General features: G+C 38.7%; 2 protein-coding genes across 3 annotated transcripts in view; one reads left to right on the top strand and one right to left on the bottom strand.

Annotated features, from left to right (window-relative positions):
• Positions 1-449: 449 nt before the first annotated feature.
• On the top strand, positions 450-14,070 carry dct (dopachrome tautomerase). The gene is made up of 8 exons (XM_034186167.1): positions 450-915; positions 1,016-1,315; positions 3,323-3,423; positions 4,877-5,043; positions 5,154-5,333; positions 6,972-7,107; positions 7,200-7,401; positions 11,954-14,070. The coding sequence occupies exons 1-8, from the start codon at positions 627-629 to the stop codon at positions 12,121-12,123; spliced, it is 1,545 nt and encodes a 514-aa protein (XP_034042058.1). The 5' UTR covers positions 450-626; the 3' UTR covers positions 12,124-14,070.
• Positions 14,071-15,560: 1,490 nt separating this feature from the next.
• LOC117524397 (glypican-6-like) overlaps positions 15,561-18,661 on the bottom strand; it is a 303,252-nt gene continuing 300,151 nt past the window's right edge. For both annotated transcript variants that reach the window (XM_034186164.1, XM_034186166.1), the window contains one exon: positions 15,561-18,215. In XM_034186164.1, coding sequence (XP_034042055.1) covers positions 18,010-18,215 — 206 coding nt within the window. In that variant the 3' untranslated portion in view covers positions 15,561-18,009. The remainder of the gene's footprint in view (positions 18,216-18,661) is intronic.

Below are 18,661 nucleotides of genomic sequence, written 5' to 3'. Positions count from 1 at the left end.
CTTAAATGCAGAACGCCATTTCATTTTCTGCTTCAGCTGAAAGTCTTTAAGTTTGCACGTGAGCATCATCCACAGGTGCTGCAAGTCATTAGGCCTGCACGTGAACATCCTCCACAAGTGCAGCCAATAATGCTGATGAGGGTGAAGGATTCTTCCGCCAGCACCTTCTCCACAGAAACAACCAGTTTGCATACCACCTGGAGAGCAAAGAAAAGAAAACAACACCAAAATGTCCAGCCAAACCCCCCAACACACAACAGGAAACTAGTGTTTAGCTTTAGTTGCCTATTTTTTTGGTCAGCAACATTTTTATCACTTGGTACAAAATAGCGTTCAGAAAACTGGATGGTGCCCTCGGGCATTTCTGTGCTGTTGCAGCAGCTCACAGCTCTGTTGTCAGGTGATCATCACAAGACCAACAGGGTCTTAATCCTCCTCCAAGTCCAACAATTAGAGGTTTTGTAAATGTGCATGTGGAACGCAGGCTGCTTTCCCCTGTGACTGTTTTCTCCATAGATGTTAAAATTATCGCCGCATCTAATCTGACATCAGGAGCGTAGCAGGCAGATTCCACACCCTTCTGGGGGAACTAATTGGCTTCATCACTGGAAGAAAACAGGTGAAATATGATGAAGGTGCTGATTCTGGGACTTTGTTATTTGGTTCTCCAGGCTGACCCTGCTGGGGCTCAGTTTCCTCGCGTTTGTTGCACAGTGGAGGCGATCCTGTCCAAGCAGTGCTGCCCTGCTCTGGGTTCTGATCCTGCCAACGTGTGCGGCACTCTGTCTGGAAGAGGAAACTGCTCCAGTGTCCGAGTTGACACCAAACCCTGGAGCGGACCGTACCGACTGAGAAATGTTGATGACAGGGAAAGATGGCCGACCAAGTTCTTCAACCAGACTTGCAGGTGTACCGGTGAGTGACACTGAGGTTCTCTTCCGCTGAACAAATCCAGTCAAATGGAGATGCTACATCACAAAGTGTTCACATCTGCTGTGTGCTTCACATGTTGCAGGTAACTTTGCAGGTTTTAACTGTGGCCAGTGTAAATTTGGCTGGACAGGTCCAAACTGTGACCAGAGGAAAGCCCCAGTGGTGAGGAAGAACATCCACTCCCTGAGCCCCATGGAGCTCCAGGAGTTCCTGGATGTCCTGGAACTTGCTAAGACCACCATCCACCCAGACTATGTCATTGCCACGCAGCACTGGCTTGGACTCCTGGGTCCAAATGGAACCGAGCCCCAAATTGCCAACATCTCTATCTATGACTTCTTTGTGTGGCAACATTATTACTCCGTACGGGACACTCTCCTTGGTAAATCTGTCACATTATAAAATGTTATATCTGCTTAGTTATAAAATACGACATACGTATTTAGTAGTGATTTCCAATTGTAAATAAGAGCGTCAACATTTTTGATTAATTCACAGGTTTTGGTAAAAGAGTAGTCAAGAATTACAGACAGACAGACAGACAGAGAGACAGACAGAGAGATAGATGGATGGATGCATAAATGCAAGTTATATTTATGTTTAAAATTTTCAATACCTTTTTTTCTCATCCTCTGGTAAGCACACAAAATCAGCAAAAATCAGCAGAGTTCAGACTTCTGCCAAGTGTGATAATGGACCAAAGCACATTTGTGGGAAGAAAAGAAAGGAACACGTCTCTTAATTACAAAAAAAAAAAAAAATCTATATTGAATACTGAGCAAAATTAAAGATGAACTGTCTAAAGTATAAACAAATCAAAAATGTAATGTGAGGCTTTGAATGAAAGAAACTTATCAAGTCAACAACCTCATTTTCAAATTTAATAAAAAATTTGATTTCTTTGCAGCTGTACTGCCTGATGCATGAGAACAAAGACAGATATTTACTGAATAATAAAATAACTTGAAAAAAATTCAGTGCAACATGGTTAGAGCTTAAATTACACAACATATTTTCAAAATGAAAAGTAGTCAAACATTAAAGTTTTTAAATTAATAAATATTCAATAAATAGCACCTTTTCATACACTGTAAAACTCAATGAGTTAGCTGAACTCAAACCATTTGAGGAAACCGATTGTCTTAAACCATTTGAGTTTGCCAACTTACATAAAATAATTTTCAAAAATGTAATTGTTCAAGTTTTAGTATCTTAACAATTTATAGTTAATTAAACTTAAGTAAATCTAGGTTATGTTTTTCAATAAAAAAGTGACAAATAAATTTCTGCCTAAAAAATTGCATTACATTTTGGATTAGATTTTTGGATGTATTCTTTGGTTTACTTGTTGACGCTGTTGTTATGACTCTGCCCATTTGCTCCCCTCGGGATGCGAACTCATGATTTCCGGCATGGAAGTCGGACTCTCTAACCAGAAAGCTAAAACTCAGGGCTCTGGTCTTGTGACCAGAGAATTCTTTTGAACTGTTGGGAGTGAGGTTTACTAACTATACATATGCACAGTGACATCTGCTGGCCTCTGTTATATAAACTCAATTAAAATGAGTGAATGGAATGCTGGAAATACATCACCAACACTTAAATGCCCCAAAACTTTAAATGCACTTAAAGGAACTGAGTTGTTATGACAACAATTCATTTTTGAGTTAGTTTAATTAATGGAAATGAGTGACTAGAACTTTTTTCAAAGTTTGAGTTACATTAACTTAATTATTGTATTAAAATGTAGTGTTTGGTTTAACAGTGTAATTAAAGGAATGCTAGATGTGTGTAAAAGCTTTGCGCAGGACTTTATGTACATTTCCTATTGGAAAATAGACCCAAATTATTGTATAAGAAATAAACTTGACATTTCTGGATGCTTAATGAAGTGAACATTTTCTCCAAAATTTGCATCTGGATGGTCATCAACACTGATGGTAAAACCATATTCTATTCAGTATTTTTCCCCTCAAAGTTCATGACACAGTTGAATGAAGAGAGATTCCTGCTAACAAAAACACAGATGAACCAAAGAAAAACCAAAACCTCTTATTGAAGGTAAATGAATAAATGACGTCCATACAATAGCAGTGTAAATAAAGAGCAAACAGCATCGTTCATAATGACATTTTTAATTTAAAATAATTGATTTAGCTGTATATATTATTATTCCTGTCTTCATTTTTTTATGTTCGCTATTGCTTTTTTAAATTTTAATTTATATTGATTATCTCTTAATGTTTCAACCATTGGCACACAAAAGTGATGACTCCGAACTCTTCTGTGCCCCCCCTCCCCCCCCCCCACACACACCCCCTTTATTTATATCTATAAAAGTGGATGGGTTTAAGTAATTGTCGATCAGCTGATCATCGTTTTCCTGCAGGTCCTGGTCGTCCATTCAAAGCCATCGACTTCTCACACAAAGGACCAGCATTCATTACATGGCACAGGTATCACCTGCTGGGCCTGGAGAGGGAGCTGCAGGTATATTTAGTCACAAATTCACATATATATATATATATATATATATATATATACACATATACACGAGGTCTGTCCATAAAGTATAGGTCCTTTTTATTTTTTTCAAAAACTATATGGATTTCATTCATATGTTTTTACATCAGACATGCTTGAACCCTCGTGCGCATGCGTGAGTTTTTCCACGCCTGTCGGTGACGTCATTCGCCTGTGAACACTCCTTGTGGGAGGAGTCGTCCAGCCCCTCGTCGGAATTCCTTTGTTTGAGAAGTTGCTGAGAGACTGGCGCTTTGTTTGATCAAAATTTTTTCTAAACCTGTGAGACACATCGAAGTGGACACTGTTCGAAAAATTAAGCTGGTTTTCGGTGAAAATTGTAATGGCTGATGAGAGATTTTGAGGTGATACTGTCACTTTAAGGACTTCCCACGGAGCGAGACGTCGTGCAGCACTCCCAGGCGCCGTCGTCAGCCTGTTTCGAGCTGAAAACCTCCACATTTCAGGTTCTATTGATCCAGGACGTCGTGAGAGAACAGAGAAGTTTCAGAAGAAGTCGGTTTCAGCATTTTATCCGGATATTCCACTGTTAAAGGAGATTTTTTTAATGAAAGACGTGCATCGGGACACAGCCGAGACACAGGAAAACACCTCCGTGTTGATAACCATTTGTAAAATCCAGGCGGCTTTTGATGGCTTTCAGTGGAGTGAGTATATGAGAAATTGTTTAACAGCTGGACATGTTCCAACTTGTCCTTAAGGCTTCCAACGGAGGTGTTTTTCCTGTGGCGGAGCGTCGCGGCGGCTGCGAGCCGACGCTGCAATCCGCCCGCACGTCTTTCATTAAAAAAATCTCCTTTAACAGTGGAATATCCGGATAAAATGCTGAAACCGACTTCTTCTGAAACTTCTCTGTTCTCTCACGACGTCCTGGATCAATAGAGCCTGAAATGTGGAGGTTTTCAGCTTGAAACAGGCTGACGAAGGCGCCTGGGAGCGCTGTGCAACGTCCCGCTCCGTGGGAAGTCCTTAAAGCGACAGTATCACCTCAAAATCTCTCATCAGCCGTTAAAATTTTCACCGAAAACCAGCTTAATTTTTCGAACCGTGTCCACTTTGATGTGCCTCACAGGTTTAGAAAAAATTTTGATCAAACAAAGCGCCAGTCTCTCAGCAACTTCTCAGACAAAGGAATTCCGACGAGGGGCTGGACGACTCCTCCCACAAGGAGTGCTCACAGGCCAATGACGTCACCGACAGGCGTGGAAAAACTCACGCATGTGCACGAGGGTTCAAGCATGTCTGACGTAAAAACATATGAATGAAATCCATATAGTTTTTGAAAAAAATAAAAAGGACCTATACTTTATTGACAGACCTCGTATATATATATATATATATATATATATATATGTGTGTGTGTGTGTGTGTGTGAATAAACTTTTTATGTCTTTTGCAGAGACTGAGTGGAAATGAGAACTTTGCGATCCCATACTGGAACTTTGCCACTGGTCAGAGGGAGTGTGATGTGTGTACTGACTCCCTGCTGGGGGGCCGAAACCCAAACAGTCCATCCCTCATCAGCAACCAGTCCAGGTTCTCCAGATGGGGAGTGGTGTGTAACAGGTTTGAAAAATGTTTTGGGTCGAAACATTAATGAAATAAATCTAGGTAAAGCTAATTCATGTTTTTAATGAGTAAAAGCTTTTTCGTGTGTTGACTGTTTTGTCCTCCAGTTTGGATGACTACAATCGACTGGTGACTCTTTGCAATGGCACCACTGAGGGTTTCATTCAGAGGGGAGTGATGCAGGGAAGTAATATGTCTCTGCCCACCATGAACGATGTCAGAAACTGTCTCAGCCTCAGGGACTTTGACAGCCCTCCTTACTTCACCAACTCTTCTTTCAGTTTTAGGTACGGCTCCGCTGTTTGAATGGTAGTAGATAGCAAGGTCACTTACTCTCTCTCTCTCTCTCTCTCTCTCTCTCTCTCTCTCTCTCTCTCTCTCTCTCTCTCTCTCTCTCTCTCTCACACACACACACACACACACACACACACACACACACACACACACACACACACACACACACACACACACACACACACACACACACACACACACACACACACAGTACTCTCTGTACTGATATTTGGTATCATTCCAAAGGTACCTTAAAATAGCAGTGGCCACCAAAATTTCCTTTATTTGAATTTCTTGAAAATTCAGACAACTCCATAGTTTTTATTTATTGGTTTCATTCACGTGATCATTAGCTTCACTGAGATAAATTTTACTCTGTTTCCAGAAGGTCCACAAGTCAGAAGGACAGGTGGGTAGGGTCAATTAACTAAAGGTATAAATGACATTTCTCATTAAAAACTAATTTTACAGTTTTGTTGCTGTATTTTACAGTCTTGGTGCTAGCTGTAAAGTTAACCCAACTATTCTAGTCCCAGAAATAAAAATTTCAATAAACATATCCACACAGTTATACTTCAAACATTAATGTCTACTTTCAAGACAAAATCAAAGCCAATAGCTAACTGGTTAAAAGCTAATTATGTGTTTATTGCAGTCACAGCTAACAGGTTTGTTGTTAAATAAGCTAAATTGACTACTCGCTAATATAACTGGCTAACAAATGCAAATGTGTTGCTAACTAGCTAAATAAAAAAAGTTAATGATTAAAAGTTAATGGCTAAGACAATTCATTAGGTAACAATCTAGCAGCTACTGTAATAAGTCATGCTTTAGTGGCTAACATAACTGTGGCTAACAAAAGCTAGCTGTCAGCTGCCAGCATTATTGATATTAAATAATAAAACAATAAAACAATAACTCTGGCTAATGAAGACAATTCTTGCTAACAAGGAACATGTAAACATAAATTATGCTGAATACTTAAAGGTTGGAAGATAGAGATTGCTCAAATACAAGAACAAATCTGAACAAATGTGTCCTAAATTAGGGGAGGGGATGGTCTTGTGGTTAAGGCATTGGGCTTGAGACCAGAAGATCCTTGGTTCAAAGCCCAGGCTGACTGGAGAATCACTAGGGGCCCTTGGGCAAGGTCTTTAATCCCCTATTGCTCCTGCTGTGTAGTGAGGGCCTTGTATGGCAGCATCCTCACATCGGGGTGAATTTGAGGCATTATTGTAAAGCGCTTTGAGTGTCTGATGCAGATGGAAAAGCGCTATATAAATGCAGTACATTTCCCATTTAGATTACAAACTGCATCTTTTGGAATATCACTCATTTCCTTCACTCGCGAGGGTTTATTTTTAGAAACATTCATTTGGGCTATTCAAGGTCATTTGACATTTTATGGCAATGTTGTGGTATATTTTAATAGAAAACACCATTTTGTCCACAAGGCTATAAGACCTTCTATCAAATGTGCACAATTTTAAATATATTGCATAAAAATGAAAACACCATAAACTTAGAGTAAACCAGTACATAGCAGGAATTCTTGGTCTATATTCCAGTTTAAGAAAGATCTTTGCTGAACTGCAGTTTTAAACTGAGAACGTGGACTTTATTACTTACAGAAATGCACTTGAAGGATATGAAAAACCAGATGGAGAACTGGATGAATCAGTCAACAACCTTCACAACCTCGTCCACTCATTGCTCAATGGAACCAGCTCCTTGCCTCACTCTGCAGCCAATGACCCCGTCTTTCTGGTCAGACACAGACATCATGTGCGACTCATGACATGACACAAGAGGGTCAAGTAGTACTAAAATAACAACCTTTCTGGTTGTTTATGATCTAGGTGCTCCATGCTTTCACTGATGCTATTTTTGATGAGTGGATGAGGAGATTTGTTCCATCAAACGTGACCTATCCTGAAGAGATGGCCCCTATTGGTCACAACAGGGAGTACAACATGGTTCCTTTCTTCCCTCCAGTCACCAATGAGGAAATCTATGTTCCGGCTCAGCAGCTGGGCTACTCCTATGCTGTTTCCTTGGAAGGTGAGCAAGTATGACATAAATTAATGTTTACATTTATGAGCTTCACATAGACTAAAGAGGCAAAAAAATTGTTTACAAGTTTACCTCTAATTGGCAAAAAATATCCAGAAATGATAGACTAAGGACAGTATGAGTTCAGACATCTTATGACAGAGTTGTATGCAAAAGTTTGGGCACCCCTGATAATTTTCATGATTTTCTTTATAAATCATTGGTTGTCTGATTGTCCAAATGTGCTTTAGCATACCTCAAGGGACTCTGTTTGTGGCGTGTACACAGAAAAGGCTTTCTTATGACTGGATTCACCTGTGTAAGGAGGTCAAGGGCTACCAAACCAATTTTGTGTTCCAGTAATCAAATCAATAAAATGACATGGGTGCCCAAATTTATGCACCTGCCTAATTTTGTTTAAATAATTATTGCACACTTTTTGTAAATACTAGAAACTTCATTTCACTTCTCAAATATCATTGTGTTCATCTGCTATATGATAAATTTAACTGAAACCCCAATTCCAATGAAGTTGGGATGTTGTGTAAAATGTAAATAAAAACAGAATACAATAATTTGCAAATCCTCTTCAACCTATATTAAATTGATTACACCACAAAGTCAAGATATTTAATGTTCAAACTGATAAACCTTATTGTTTTGTGCAAATATTTGCTCATTTTGAAATGGATGCCTGCAACATGTTTCAAAAAAGCTGGGACAGTGGTATGTTTAACACTGTGTTACATCACCTTTCCTTCTAACAACACTCAATAAGCGTTTGGGAACTGAGGACATTAATTGTTGAAGCTTTGTAGGTGGAATTCTTTCCCATTCTTGCTTGATGTACGACTTCAGTTGTTCAACAGTCCGGGGTCGCCTTTGTCGTATTTTGCGCGTCATAATGTGCCACACATTTTCAATGGGCGACAGGTCTGGACTGCAGGCAGGCCAGTCTAGTACCCGCACTCTTTTACTACGAATCCACGCTGTTGTAACACGTGCAGAATGTGGCTTGGCATTGTCTTGCTGAAATAAGCAGGGACGTCCCTGAAAATGACGTTGCTTGGATGGCAGCATGTGTTGCTCCAAAACCTGGATGTACCTTTCAGCATTGATGGTGCCATCACAGATGTGTAAGTTGCCCATGCCATGGGCACTAACACACCCCCATACCATCACAGATGCTGGCTTTTGAACTTTGTTGTGGTAACAATCTGGATGGTCTTTTTCCTCTTTTGTCCAGAGGACACGACTTCCATGATTTCCAAAAACAATTTAAAACATGGACTCATCAGACCACAGCACACTTTTCCGCTTTGCGTCTGTCCATTTCAAATGAGCTCGGGCCCAGAGAAGGCGGCAGCATTTCTGGATGTTGTTGATGTATGCCTTTCACTTTGCATGGTAGAGTTTTAAGTTGCACTTGTAGATGAAGCGACGAACTGTGTTAACTGACAATGGTTTTCTGAAGTGTTCCTGAGCCCATGCTGTAAGATCCTCTACACAATGATGTCAATTTTTAATGCAGCGCTGCCTGAGGGATTGAAGGTCACGGGCATTCAATGTTGGTTTTCTGCCTTGCTGCTTACATGTAGAAAGTTCTCCAGATTCTCTGAATCCTGAACGTTGAGAAACAGTTGTTCTTAAATTGTTGGACTATTTTTTTCTCACAGTTGTTCACACCCCATTTTTGCTTGTGAACGGCTGGGCCATTTGGGGATGCTCCTTTTATACCCAATCATGACACTCACCTGTTTCCAATTAACCTGTTCACCTGTGGAATGTTCCAAACAGGCGTTCTTTGAGCATTGTTGCTCCTGTCCCAGCTTTTTTGAAACGTTTGCACAAAAACAAAAAAGTCTGAACATTAAATATCTTGTCTTTGTGGTGTATTCAATTGAATATAGGTTGAAGAGGATTTGCAAAATCATTGTATTCTGTTTTTATTTACATTTTAAACAACATCCCAACTTCATTGGAATTGGGGTTGTACTATGACCACTACTGTGACTATTACTACTACTATGACAACTGAAACATGCACTATTAATAACAACAATCCTAATAATGATGACATTTTAATTCAACATCAAAACACAAGTTTTCCGAGCAATATATGAAACCATTTTGCTCTTGTGTTTTGTTGACATTGTGAAAATATCATATAATTTTTGCTCAGATCTATAATGGAAACCTGGCTACTGTATATTGAATATCAATTGAATATAGGTTGAAGAGGATTTGCAAATCATTGTATTCTGTTTTTATTTACATTTCACACAATGTCCCAACTTCATTGGAATTGGGGTTGTATAAAGGAAAATCATGAAAATTATCAGGGGTGCCCAAACTTTTGCATACAACTGTAATTTGTCACTCATCTGTATGGTTATATGATAATTTATCAGGGAATGCTACTCGGTGGTGTAGTGTTACTAGAATTTTTTGAGAGTGCCTGGAAAAGTGAGACAAGCTTTTTACTGTGCACACACATGCAATAATAATAATAATAATAATAAAAAGATCAATACTTAACAGTGAATTTATTCATGATAGCAATTTACTTGTAAATTCTGTCAAAAGGGGCTGTATGATTGGGGTTGTGGGTGCGCATGTTGTAGCCAGTCTATGGTTACATTTGCTCTTCAATAAAAGCTTCATCAGTTCTAGTTGGAGTCGTGCAAAATATCTTCAAGAAGCTAAACAAGTCCAGTCAACCTGACTCAGCCTATATTAGCTGGCAAGCTTTCAATCTGTGTGTTTTTTCCAATGCTGTTTAGATATTTATGGAGTACGAGGTCTGTCAATAAAGTAACGGTCCTTTTTATTTTTTTCAAAAACTATATGGATTTCATTCATATGTTTTTACATCAGACATGCTTGAACCGTCGTGCGCATGCGTGAGTTTTTCCACGCCTGTCGGTGACGTCATTCGCCTGTGAGCACACCTTGGGAAGGAGTGGTCCCGCCCCCTCGTTGGATTTTCATTGTTTCATTGTCTGGAAAAATGAAAATGACTTTTTTTCCATCAGAATTTTTTCAGAAGCTGTTAGAGACTGGCACCTGGAAACCATTCGAAAAATTTATCTGGCTTTCGGTGAAAATTTTACGGGCTTCACAGAGAATAAGGTCTGTTACTACAGCTTTAAGGACCCCTTTAAGGACGCTCGGCGTGCCGCGCTCCAAGCTGCGACGACGCGGCACAAGCCACCGGACCATTTCTAAACGGATGGCTCTGTGGATACGAGACCGTCGTGTGCTCTTTCTCTGGTTATCACAAGAGCTGGACATCAGCCATTTTCCGGCAGATTTCACTTTTAACAAGAGATTTTGTCAAGGAAAGCCGCGCGGAGGCTTCGCGCGTCACGACCGATTCGCTGATGAAGCAAGACAAAGGAACACCTCCGTTTCGGCGTGTCAGAGGACAACTTTGGACATGTCTATCTCGGCTTTCAATGCTTACCAGTCCAGTAAGTATCAGTGAAATTGTGGAGAGCTGGACATGTCCAAACTTGTCCTCTGACACGCCGAAATGGAGGTGTTCCTTTGTCTCGCTTCCAAAGTGAATCGGTCATGACACGCGAAGCCTCCGCGCGGCTTTCCATGACAAAATCTGAAATCTGCCGGAAAATGGCTGATGTCCAGCTCTTGTGATAACCAGAGAAAGAGCACACGACGGTCTCGTATCCACAGAGCCATCCATTTAGAAATGGTCCGGTGGCTTGTGCCGCGTCATCGCAGCTCGGAGGGCGGCGCACCGAGCGTCCTTAAAGGGGTCCTTAAAGCTGTAGTAACAGACCTTATTCTCTGTGAAGCCCGTAAAATTTTCACTGAAAGCCAGATAAATTTTTCGAATGGTTTCCAGGTGCCTGTCTCTAACAGCTTCTGAAAAAGTTCTGATGGAAAAAAAGTCCTTTTCATTCCGCCATTTCCAGACAATGAAAATCCGACGAGGGGGCGGGACCACTCCTTCCCAAGGCGTGCTCACAGGTGAATGACGTCACCGACAGGCGTGGAAAAACTCACGCATGTGCACAAGGGTTCAAGCATGTCTGACGTGAAAACATATGAATGAAATCCATATAGTTTTTGAAAAAAATAAAAAGGACCGTTACTTTATTGACAGACCTCTATGTTCACGTCTGACTTGGTTTTTCTAATTGTGTTTTTAACTTTCTGGTTTGTAACAAAGTTTTCAATCTGTTCTTGACTGTTCAGAGCTGTGTTTTCATCTTGCTGGTATTCATTTCATTTTGCACGTCCACTTCGAGCTCGTTTGCTGTTAATTCCTCCATTCTGTTTGTTCGCTTTTTGTTTTGTTGAAATCAGCCAGCATGTGTACCATCGTAGCCATAAAATAATTTATTTCGCATTTTCCTCATAACGCAACCAGGACTAATTAACTGATTAAATACAAAGTTGTTGCGGCTGCACCCTTACTTTACACTCATATTATGCATCTTGTAAATTGCAAAGTGGATTTGGACACATGCCACTCTTTGTGCTACAGACCATGTGCTTTTAAAAGTTGAACCGTTCTCTTTGACTATCTGTCCAGATGGAGCAATGCCTGGGTTCGTGCTGGGGTCCACTCTGGGGGGAGTTTTTGTCGGCCTCCTGGTCCTTCTCCTCATCTTGGCGCTCTACCTGCGTCAGCGGAGACACAGAGGCTTTGAACCTCTGATAAAAGCAGATTTCACCAACAAGAAGTACACAGAGGAAGCCTAGGGTCTGCTGATTTCTTTGAAATCCACATCTATACAAACGTAGCTGTGAGAAATTGAATAGCGAAATGTAAATCCTGGAGATCAGTCTCATTTTCCTCACATTTCAACAATGTTGTGAACTGTTAAAACACCTGAAAGCTGACTTAAGAATTTGTAGACATATATATTCTTTAGATATTCATGATTAGATAAGCATCATTCTTTATACTAATCTTATATAACTCGAGTAATCTTCTTTATCATGTATGTGTGGGTGTGGTTTGTTCAGATATGATTAATAGCTTTGCCTCTTGGGCTACAAGAGTCATATAAATGATACACTTTGTTGGCTTTGTAATGAATATTCTATAAAAAAGGCTATTGTAATTCTGTTGGAGAGTCATTGTTGTGGATGAACACAGCAGGGACTGATTATTGTTCCACCAATAAACAACATGTACTGTGCAAAAGTCTTAGTCATAGAACAAACAGCAAAAAATGTTGGAAAGAAATGACGAAATGCTATTAACTATAAAATAATTTAAGATAAAGAGTGCTAAACACAATAAGTAAATAAATAAATAAACAGAAATGAGACTGTACGTGCACAACTAAATTCTTTTGAGCAAACATCAAGTTGATCAATTCATTATTTGTGTATTATTTAACGCCTAAATAGATCCTTGTCATTTGATTTATTGTTTGTACGTCACGTGATATGGATTATTTGTACTTTTTACCATTGTGGTCCATTTACCATGCAATTTTGGTTCTATACGTTTTGTGCTACTGCATACCACGAACACAGCGCATGCACACTAGTGGCAACGGCGCTTAGCTTAAAAACAAACATGGCAAGGTTTATCTTTGCACAGCATCAGGTACAGGTTTTTGCAAATTGTCTAAGAACAATTTTGGATTGGACTCCTATTTAAAGTTCGTGTTGGAATGTTTGGAACCTTTTGACCTCAAAAACCCAGTGATGGACACCAAAATGTAAGTCCCTTTTCTCTTATTTACAAATTAACAAAACATCAAATGACAAGGATCTATTTTAGGCATTATGTAAAACAAATAATGAATGTTTTTTCATTTTTGAAATGGAAATTGCACTCATAAAACACTCATAAGCATTCATTTTTATATCATCTCCTGTTTTTTTGTCTGTGGAATCCTATAATCCTCCAACGCAAACAAGTTTTCATTCATCTGAAAACTTCTGTGACATTCTTTCATATGAATTAAATGACCAAAATTTACTTTGAAACTTGACACTTGGAAATTTCGATTTTCTACAGAACGTATGAATAATAATAATATTAGATATGTTAAGATGCTTAAGACTTTTGCAGATTTTGTAAATAGTCCATTGCATAAGGTATTAATTACCAATCAACACAATCCCCCCCCCCCCCATGCTTGAATTATGCTAAAATCACACATAGAAACCTCAAAAAACAATATTGTGATATCATCAAATTTCTAACTTTCACACAAAATTGCTTGTTTGTGCAGAATATTAGACCAAAATATTCAAGTGTATTGTTGGGGCTTTTAAAATTTAATATGAGCTTGCTGTGGAACAAAATTATAACTTTTTAACCACTACATGTATTGCAACATTAAAATATACTGATTGTCTTTTTCATTGAGCTAGCAAATAGGCAACATAACCACACACATATTCTTTTCCATACTTTTTATCCCCTTTTCTTTTTCCTGTTTGGAACATCACAAATGCAAATGCATCCAATGCTTTCATTTTTTTAAATAAATATTTATTCTCAAGAACAGTAACAAAACACAAATGCAATCGTCTTAAATGCACCGAAAAAACAGTAAGGCATATTTTTCCTCATTTTAATATTTACTGCAGCCCACTTGAAATTAAACTCCAATAGACTTCTTTAGAATTATAGTGTTTCTTGACGATTCTATTTATGACACAAATCCATCAGCATGACTTTTTTTTTAACATTTTATTGAAAAAATATTACCATTAAAAGTTCAATGATACAAAACATAAAAAGGGCTTCCAATAGTCATAATAAAGAATTTTTTTTTTAATGACACCAGAACAGAATGTTTCTGTGTTCGTGTTCCACTGAAAGGCAACAAAAAAAAAACGAACAATGACACACGAACGTGGGACTGACTCTTTCCCAGCTTGAGCCGAGCGGGCCTTTGTGGTTCTGGAAGTGGCAGCTCCAGGCCGTTTTATTCGGGTTGACTTTTGGTGTTTGGATACTGTTCGCGCCCCCTTCAGCCTCTCACATTCTCTGTCCGCGCGCTCCGCTGAGGAGCTTCACCGAAGCATTCAGCTCTGTCCGCTCTCCACAGATTCTCATTTCACAGGTGACTGTGGTCGGCTCCAAGCCTGTCTGCGGCGCAGACAGACCCGTTCAAGCTTTACAGATAAATTTAGGCAGTCTTTCTTTGCATTTCCAGTAACCTCTGTGTCCTGTTTGCTCCATCCTCTCTTAATAACACTTTCATCTTTTACCACCACTAATAAACTGAAGTGTAGACATTTACCTTAAGGTTGAATTTCAGTTGTGTTTTGAGAAACGATGTAACTGCAAAGTGTAACTTACATCTGGTAACCAGAAAATTAGGCACAGTTTCATCATGTAATAAAAGTGTAAGTCACCTGTCCTGGAATAAATGATACTTTGCTGTGAACGTCTACCTCGTGCTTCAACCTCAGCTGTGCATGTGTGGATTTACTTTGATGATTGTTTTTGACATATTCCTAATATTTCAGCTATATCATTTACATACAGGACTGTGAAAAAAAAAAAAGAAACGATTAAAAAAAGAAGAATCATAGATGCTGCAAAATCAACGAAAAGCCCTTAAATATTAAATTATTTATGCTAAAAAGTGGTAAGCATTAAAGACAACAAAATAAATCCCCTGTGACCACCCTTTATTTGTATAGCTGCATCGTTTTTGGTTATAATAAAACATCACATAGATAATAATGTTGTCAACTAATCATAGGCGGCCACAGTAAATTTCACCTTGATGGGGGGGGTTTGCCGGTGAAGGAAAAGCAAGCGTTACAATGTAGCCAAAGAAGAGTGGGGGGTTTGGGTGAATTTTAAATTCCTCTTTGTTAAGTGATGCATTCTGAATTTAATTAATTAATTTTTTTTTTTTGGGGGGGGGGGGGGGTTACATTGTATGCCTCATGTAATAATTTGTTAAGTCAAATTTCCATTTTATGTGAATTTAATGGACAACAGAGCAGTCTGACTCTCAATATTTGTAGCAAGTAGTATAAAAATGATTTACGTCATTCATAAATTAAGTGCTTCATGTCATTATAAAATATATATTATGATGCCATTTGAGCAGTTGATGGCATCTATTCAAATCATTTCCTTAAAAAAAAAACTTTTTATTTAATCTGAGAATGTCTGTTGCTTTCATGGATAAAATGTCTACAACATTAATTTGTTGAGTCAACTGCAAAACAAATTTGGACATTTATTGACATTCTAATAGAGAAAAACATGCCAATAAGCACATTTATATACAAAGTTGTGACTTTTGCACAGTATTGTATGTCAAAGAGCAAAAGTATAGTTATAGTAGGTCACGATGTTATAACGTAGCGTCACAAATGACAATTAAGCACAATCGGCACTTTTCTCCAAACAACACACAGTGCCGATAAATGTATAACTGTTAATTCCATAAACTATTTATGCCAGTACTGATGTGTTGTATTACAGCAAACAGGTGTGCCTATTTTTCTGGCAAATTAATGCACCAGTAGAATACTGTCACTGCTTTTTACAAGTACACGAGTTACACAGGACAGCAGCGGCTCAGTAACGAATGTTTGTATTGTTTTTAGTGCAATGTTCATTTACATATTGTATAGCATACAGAATGAGGTCATCATCGCTACTGAAAGCAGTGAGCAGGAAACCCCTTCAAAATATGACCACCACACATGAGGAAAAAAAAAATCAGAAGCTCTTATAAATTTGAATTATACCATGCCATCTTTTGAAACAAAATCACAGCTGAGGGTCCCGCCTGGTGGCTGCTCAGGCCAACTTTTCTTACCAATGATCTGAGATGATGGGAGAGAGATTTTGCACAAGAACAACCATCACATAACAGCACGAGTGCAGACAGGTGGCACCTTTTTAACCATTAATTAACCCAAAACGTCTGCCCAGGCTGTGCAATAATGACGCCCGGTCTGTGAATCATTAAAGCATTACGTTATAATATTTTGCAAGTAAATAAGTTCTTGCAAGGCGAACGAGTATACAGAAATGTATGCATGTGCAGTTAAATAAAAATAATAAAAAAGAAACAAAAAAAAAAAGATGTTGATCCTGAGTTAGCAGGTCAGACAAATTTGTTCATATGACAAAAAACAAAAACAACATAGTTTTAGTCACCTCATGTTGACTACCAGTTAAATCCAACTGTATTAGAACAACTGTACTGAATTAAGCGTGAGTACTGATGCTTAAGCTGGAGGTGATTACTGACATGTTTCAGAGCAGATCCATGTAAATGTTGTGCCTGTTTATGTTCTTAGTCCAGCAAAATCTGTAGTCAAAATGACAGTAGTACAGAAGACTTAAAAAAAAAATAGTATTTTAAGGATATATCGGCAAATAGACAAATGTAAAATATTTATAAATATCAACCATATGTTGTTTAAAACAAAAACATTTTGATTATTGTGTAAATGAAAATGACAGTAATTTCGTAAATTTTGTTGTTGGATGTTTGACGGGACAAATTTCATAAAATTTTGGGGTGGAGTGGGGAAAAACTAATGAGAAATGGAGCCAAAACATTTTTGTATGTAAAATGAGCTGTTTGAGTAATTATAAAATTATATATGAAATGATACAAGTCCTTTTTGTAACAGAAATTTTTTGATTTCTTTGTAGGTTACTACGCAGTACCCAAAAACACAAAGAAAGTGGCTGATAATCACTTCATAATAACATTTTTTTACATACTGATATTTATTTATAAACACTAGATATTCAGTTGCACAGTATTGTATTTGGCGTGCAGTTAATATAAAGGTGAAACAGACTCATCTATTACAGCAAGTTATGAAAAATCATTGTAAAAAAAAAAAAAGGTCTTCTGAAATGTTGAGTGTGGCCTGGAATTTGTAATGTCACAAAACACATTTCCAAATGAAAGGATAGCGATATGAAATGTGCAAACCAATTATGTTACTAATGAACCCTTTCTCATAACACTTGTTGAAAGGTTTGGAGCTAACCTTGGACAGAACTCATCTCATTTTAAGGGATAGTTCTGCAAAAAGGGGTGGAGCAAGGAAATTTTAAGTTTTCTTTTTTAACATTGGAAAATGGGCATTTCAGGCCACGGAGAAGGTGTGAACTGCGAGTGTCATTCTAGTGAATATTTTATTCTTGTTTCAAAAAATAATATTCAGCAATTCCTAAACATATTATGTTTCCTTTTAAATGCATCAAATCGTGACATTCTCAACACGGCTCAACACACTACTTTTGCATAAAAAAAATAACAATCAAAGTGCATGTCTCCCCCCCCGCACACATTATCGGCCACGTGTGCACGAAATACTTTTTTTTTCTTTCTTTTTTCAACCTCTGGAGCAGAGTTTGTTGGATCGGCATCAGTGTTACTCGGTGAAGTGATGCCACAAAACATCAAGTCTAAGGATGGCACTGCACAATCTTTGGGAGAGAGGGAAATCATGATGCATGACTGCTCTTTTTTAGAGGAGACTCCTCGAGCCTTGAGGCTGGCAGCCAGAAAAACGTCTGCCTCACTGTAGTGCCAATCTGTCTGAATATAAAAAGAGCAAAAAGAAAAGAAAAAAAAAAAAGAAAAACCTGCTGTCTATGTGTAACCGGTTGCTCCAGCATTATCTCCATAGTCGGTGGAGTGACAGGGCTGAGAGGGCCAGTGCGGCAGGCAGGGCGGCAGAGTGCAAACACAGTCGGGCAGAGTAGCCCACGGGTCCGCTCCGGTCAGCTTCCAACACTGGGGCTTCAGTACCGCTGACATCCGCTTCTGTGGGGCAAACGTCTGTGCAGCCGCTGCCGCTGCCTGAGCCGCTGCCCTCGTCGCCTGCAGCACAACACAGTAATGCACATGAAGGAAACACCACATTGGAGAACAAATGACTGTTGGTAGATATAACTTTTACTTCCACATCAATATTAACAATAAAATAAGATCTATTATATGGAGTTTATCAGGTGGAGAAAAAAACAGATCACATCAAAGTCTTTCTTTGTGGCTCTTGCTTTGTTTCTGTTGCAGCAATCTGTCTAGGTTCAAATTTGCTCAAAGGCACACTGGAAAATGGCCTAAATTTCACATTTTTATTTTAATGCCTTTCTTTGTAACACACTGTCATAAAGCTATAAGTCACAAAGCAAGAGCTTCTCCAGTCAACCTCAGTGGAAGGTTGTAACTGACCCAGAGTTCTCATAGGTGTCTTTGTGGCTCCCCTCACCAGTATGTGAGATGCATGGTGACACTGCTCTAGGCTGTACTGTGTGATTTAACTG

Source organism: Thalassophryne amazonica, chromosome 14 (assembly GCF_902500255.1).
Source record: "Thalassophryne amazonica chromosome 14, fThaAma1.1, whole genome shotgun sequence".
NCBI classification, from domain to species: domain Eukaryota; kingdom Metazoa; phylum Chordata; class Actinopteri; order Batrachoidiformes; family Batrachoididae; genus Thalassophryne; species Thalassophryne amazonica.
This window is presented reverse-complemented; position numbering and strand designations above follow the sequence as displayed.

Coding starts and splice junctions, on each gene's coding strand:
- dct (XM_034186167.1), top strand. CDS start 627: ATGATGAAGGTGCTGATTCTGGGACTTTGTTATTTGGTTCTCCAGGCT. Junction 5,334..6,971: donor AACTCTTCTTTCAGTTTTAG/GTACGGCTCCGC, acceptor TATTACTTACAG/AAATGCACTTGAAGGATATG. Junction 7,108..7,199: donor CCAATGACCCCGTCTTTCTG/GTCAGACACAGA, acceptor TTTATGATCTAG/GTGCTCCATGCTTTCACTGA.